Source organism: Arachis hypogaea, chromosome 15, assembly GCF_003086295.3.
Source record: "Arachis hypogaea cultivar Tifrunner chromosome 15, arahy.Tifrunner.gnm2.J5K5, whole genome shotgun sequence".
Lineage (NCBI taxonomy): Eukaryota > Viridiplantae > Streptophyta > Magnoliopsida > Fabales > Fabaceae > Arachis > Arachis hypogaea.
Genome location: NC_092050.1, coordinates 80,560,910 through 80,566,579, shown reverse-complemented (window position 1 = coordinate 80,566,579; position 5,670 = coordinate 80,560,910). Strand labels below are relative to the sequence as shown.

Sequence of the window (5,670 nt, the reverse complement as noted above, 5' to 3'; positions counted from 1 at the left end):
CTTGCTCTCTTCTTATTGGTGGTCGGCATGATGGTTTCGTTTTGTGCAGCAATTGTTGTGATGCTCCGGGGAAAAGTGTATCACCTGCGATTAATAAGCTCTATGGTACTTGCAAGTATTCCAATCTTTGTATTTGTAGGTTGTAAATTTATTGGGATAAAGGTAGAACTACCGCACCTAATGCGATCAATTTAAAGAGAATCACTATTGTTCCACCCCCATGTAAACCTCAAATACTTTTAAAAAGAAATGCAGTTGAATACGGGTTTCTGTAATTTAATATTAAAGTTGAATTCAAGAAACAAATCGCGTAATAAAAATATGTCCAAGACCTAGAATTTTTTCTTCTTAAGAAAAAAAATATATTTTATCTAGAAAATTTGGGTTGAAAACAATCCTTTTTTTCATAAAAGTAGTTTTATTCAAAACAGCAAAAAGTGCCTTTTATTTTAATCTATCACTATCTAAAAAATATTAAAAAGATTACATGCTAAGAATTTCTTATATTTTTCATCCGAATATAAATTACATTTCCTGATAACAAATTCTTCCCATAAAATAAAATATTTTGTTTAAAAAAGCCAGATCCAAACACATCCTAACTAACAAACTAACTACGGATGCAGTACAGACTCCAGAGCCATTGAATTGAGATGACAAACCGAGGCTTGATTACTAAACAACAATTAACAGCATGTGCACCACAATCCCATACTTGGGGGAATCATTTATGCAATTGATGAATACACAACAAACGCACAGGGGGTAACGGAGAGCATTTTAACAGCAACCCGCCAAACTTGAAATTCAGACCACAGAACACAGGTCTTCAAAGGAAGCAGTCACTGGTTGCTCCTTTATAACGACGGCAATCATATCCAGCTTGTGGGGCGAACAACTCAACCAGTCAACAGATTTACAAATATTTGATCATGCCACGACCTTCCACACTTAGTTTCGTAGCTTGAAGCTGCTTCTTCTTTGGTGCCCTCAACTGCTGCAACTTCTTATTCATCTGTGGTGAAATACAAATTTTAGAATATGCATCCGCATCTTCAGTTAATCTCTCTACTTTTTATTTTTATTTTACATATTCACTTCCTCAGTATTCTACATTTGTGCGACATACTCTCCAAACACTTAAAAAATTAAAGAATTGCAGGGAATCACAAGGTTTCTCTTTTCTTTTTCTTTTTTTTTTTTTTTGAAAAATACTCCCACCCCGAGGTAAAGCACAAACCTTCATTCTCTGCTGATCTTGTGCAGCAGCTTTTGCTCGCGCTCTAACTTCTTCTGGATCAATTTTAGACTGGGGACGGATCACAAAATCCAAAGGTGTTGCTTCTGGCCTTGATGCATGTTGCCTTGAAGAAGACTGTCCAGACCTAGGCCTGCATTATACATTCAAAACAATTAGCATCTAAAAGACAAATCAGTGAAAACTTAGTTCACACTGCTCCACAAGTAATCTCTTAATGCCGAAGACTTACTGTGAAAACTCCAAATCAAGATCACCATCTCTAGATTCCAACCCTGCTGCTTTATTGGCCAGCCTGTACAAATTCAGCATATTGCAATACATAAAACAAATATTGCTTAAGATGAGCAATTCAAATCAGAATGGTTGAGCACTTTTTAACAGTTGGCCTCCTGAAAGGAATCCTGTCTTCCTCAGCATTTCTCATGTCTTCAAACCGTGTACTCTTATTAAATATGGGTCGGCTCTGCAATTACAAAGCAAAAATGATGCACTTTAAGTATCTGTCCACAAAAAAGAAAATTACTCCTGGATGAAAATGGATAGCTTGTGAAAAAAGAGAATGAATACAATAATAATGTCTTCAAGAATCAGTAAATTTTTTAAGGAAAGATAAATGATACATGCTGAAGCAAGAGTTTCACAGATTACTTACCCATTTGTCAACCAGTTCCTTAGCTAGTTTTCTATTTACATTGATTTCTTCGTCAGACTTCGATAAGAACATGATCACCTGTCAAGACAATATACATCACACTTATGTTATGACTCCGAATAACAAGCTACATATTGATGCTCTTTTTTTCCCCATTTTTTTTCCCAGGGAAGACAAGGAAAAGGGGGGGAATGAGGGGAGAGAAGGACAGTTATTTTAAATGCTAAAAATAGAGCATCTAGCCAAAGGATGAACTGAAGCACAACCTTCCCAAGACCACTCTTCTTCAGCTGTTCTCTTCTATCATACTGCTCTAGGTCAATAGGAAACTGCAAAGCATGTCCAATTAATAAGGAGCTAAATAATGCTGGGAAAGAGCAATTGAATAAAAAAATATTTATCATGGTGAAAACTCAGTACATCATTTAAAATATTCAAAATTGCTGTGCGTATGTTGATATTTGGCAAGCTTCCATCAGGAAGTGGCTCAAGCCAATTCTTCAACAAAGTTAGTACTCCATGGTCCAAAAACTCTAATTGGAGCTGTTTCCTGCAAAGTAGACAAATAGTTGGTGGAAAGTTACCAAAGAAAATATGCAGAAGTAAAATAGAATATTAAGGAAACACCAGAGCACACTTAATATTACAGAAAATCAACAGCTTACTTTGAGAGGACTTCTGTTAGAAGATCCAACTTCTTTAGTTTATTAATAGCAGGCTTCCCCTGTCTATTAAGTTCAGCATCCTCTTCAGCTGTGACCTCAAGCTCAGCCATGACGTTCTCAACTAATAAAGCTATTTCTGCAGGACTTCTCTCATTCTTCTTCTTTTTCTTACCTATCTTGAAAAGATCCTTAATTTCATCATCCTCTTCACCTTCCTCTGCCTAGAAAATCAACACGTGTCAGGTGACAAAGGCTTTATAGTAAAACAATGCAACAAATCCCATAATTGATTTCTTGACGAAATTGTCTCTAACTAGATCATAAACAGAGACCGAATAGCTTGAAATGAAAAGAAAGCTTAAGTTACATCCATCACATATTTTGGTTTACAACATGCTACTGGTACCAAAACATTATCCTAATCAGAAGGATATCAAACACAGTGGATCTGCTATTCTGCTTACAGGGGAATCTAGCAGTAAAAAAAATTCAGGAGAATTAATCACCAACCTGGGGAGCATCACCAGGAGAACGAGGTTCATCACTGCCATAGTAACCACCAGCTTCCACCCCCGTGTCATCTATGAAGTTGTCATCATCCACGTTCCTAACACCCTCATGATCATCCTATATAATGGAAACCGGGTTAAAAAAAGAGGCATGGAAACCGTTATCAAATAAGCAACAACTTTTTGAGCTTCAACTAGCCCTGATCAACAAGGGCAAAAACACAAGCTACAAGCATGACAAATTAGAGACATAGCCACTACATAATGTATCAAGTATCCAGCTTGAAACTACCAAAATAAATAAATAGAATAAACATCTAAAACTCTCGACAAACTGAAATCCAATTATCAGATGAACAACAAATCATGTAAAAAACACAAAGGCACAATAATAACACCTCAGAATCACCGCCAGCAATAGTATCCCACATCTCCTTAACTTCACCGTCATGATCCTTCCCTCCTTTTCCACCAAACCCTTTCTTAGATCCCCCGAATTTGGACCCGCTCTTCCCACTTCCGCCACTCGCAAATCTTTTCTCCCCCTTAAGCCTCTTCTCCTTCTTCATACTTCCACCCTCCTTCCCCTTCTTCCTCTTCCTCCCTTCCTCCGAACCCTCCCTCGCGAACCTCGCCCCACCTTCATACTCATCCTCCGCCACCTCATCTTCGAGCTCCGGCGCCACCGACTGCCTCCCGGTGTCTCCCTTCTTGATGAGCCTCTTCCTGGGCTTCGACTTGGACGAATCGTTGTCGTAGACCGGAGTCTGCGACCGCTCGCGGCGTCGCCAATCGCCACCGTCTCCTTCGTCCTCGTAATCATCGAGGAGCGCATCGTCGTGGTGGGGCTCGGGATCGGGATCGGATTGAATGTCGTCGTAATCCATCAAGGGTTCTCCGTCCTCATCGCGGTACCTGAAAAAGCAGAAAACAAAAAATTAAATTAGGAGAAAACAAAAACCCTAACCCTGATAGACGGTGAAAATGGTTTTGGAAGAAAGAGAAGAGGAACTCACGGATCGTCTTCGTAACCCATATTGATGTTGTTGTGGTGATTGCGCAGTGAAAAATAGCTGAGAAATATGAGAGATTTGTGTGGGGTTGGTATTCCGTTGATGAATAACAGAATAAGAAGAGAAAAGAAAGAAGGGTGCGATAGCCAAGAATGAATCGAATGGGTTGGGTCTTGGTTGCGGTGGTGAGATGAACAGAGGGTTCGGGTTCGGGTTCGAGGTCGGTGAGGTCAGGCTGGCCGTGTGGCTTGTGGGAGCAGAATGCAGATGGGTTGGGATACTCTACACTGCTCTAAGTTACTGCTACGTTCCACCATACTCCCTATGGCTATATCTTTTTTATTTTTAAATTTTTTGTTTATTAATTTGACTGATATTAATATTTATTTGATCAATATTTTTGGTTAAAATTTGGATACGCTAATCATTCCAAATTTATGTGAAATCATTTGAGATTGAATCAATATACATTATATTACTTTGATTGACTTTTTAACTTAAATCAATTCAAATCGCATCAAAAAATTATTTGTAGTGGATATTGAACTAGAAGTCTCTGGTACAAGTTATGAGATGGATCGAGGAGTCGGACTGTCTGCTTGGAGCGATGGAGAGTGATACTTGCAAAGACACTCCGACGTCCAAGTCAGAATAAATCTGAGAAGTATATAGTGTGTGGAATAGGTAACGTACCTGAAGGAGTTTCTGGCTCCCCTTTATATAGTTTGGAGTAGTTATCTTATTTTATCCATTGACATAAGATAGATATTTGATTTTGAATGTTGGTTAGGAATTGTAGGGCTGGTTCGGGTCGCGAGGGGGGCTAAGGCGTAGTTAATCAGGCCGGAGGTTGGTTCGAGTTTTGGGGACCCGGGGACCGGGTCCATAACAATTGCCTCTAGAGCGAGAGGGTGAGCATGCTTGGTCCCGTCACTAAAGGAGCTTTCGGTTGCCGTTGTGTGGCTTGGCGGGGGGCAGTGCGCCGTTTGAGTTCCTTGGTCGATGTCGGGGATTCGAGAAGTGTCCGGCCGTTTAAAAGCGTGTTATCCGTGTCCCTCGTTCGAGGGCATCTCACCGTTTGGCGGTTTGTTCATTGGTTTACTCAACTGGGTTTCGCTGGCTGCGGTTCCCTAGGTGTCATAATACATTTAATGCCGAAGGGAATTTTCCCTAATGTACTAGATCTTTTCGTATTTCTTTTGAAACGTTGGGAATTTTGCTTGTAATCATGCCTTTTTTGCTTCAAAACTCCCTTTGTTTCTTTAATTTGTGTATTTTGTTCTTATTGCTTTGCATTTTTGGCTGGTTTCACTCGCGCGTTTCCTTCCTGCCTTTCGTGCTATGTTTACTTCTCTATCTACTTCCCTCTGTCTTAATTGCCTGCTTCGCTTGTATGTGTTTTGTTTTTTGGATTGCTCCCTATTTTTGTATTTCTCCATTTTGGGTTCCTCTTTCGAGTGCCAGTGGTATAGAATTTAGGGGGTGTGTCTAACTGTTTTTGGTGTGGTTTTATGATAAGTAGGAGGGGGAGAGGTTTGCCTTCTGAGCTTCCATTTGGGCGCACTTCAGT

The 5,670-nt window shown here is 39.8% G+C and overlaps 1 protein-coding gene across 1 annotated transcript; it reads right to left on the bottom strand.

The window, feature by feature from the left end:
- Positions 1-483: 483 nt before the first annotated feature.
- Positions 484-4,453, bottom strand: LOC112750264 (protein IWS1 homolog 1). The gene is made up of 11 exons (XM_025798899.3): positions 4,104-4,453; positions 3,486-4,002; positions 3,089-3,205; positions 2,579-2,799; positions 2,334-2,463; positions 2,180-2,242; positions 1,914-1,991; positions 1,633-1,724; positions 1,491-1,553; positions 1,241-1,391; positions 484-1,015 (listed from the first exon to the last, which is right to left on the bottom strand). Exons 1-11 carry the CDS (start codon positions 4,121-4,123, stop codon positions 917-919), a joined length of 1,551 nt encoding a protein of 516 aa, XP_025654684.1. The 5' UTR covers positions 4,124-4,453; the 3' UTR covers positions 484-916.
- Between the last annotated feature and the right edge of the window lie 1,217 nt (positions 4,454-5,670).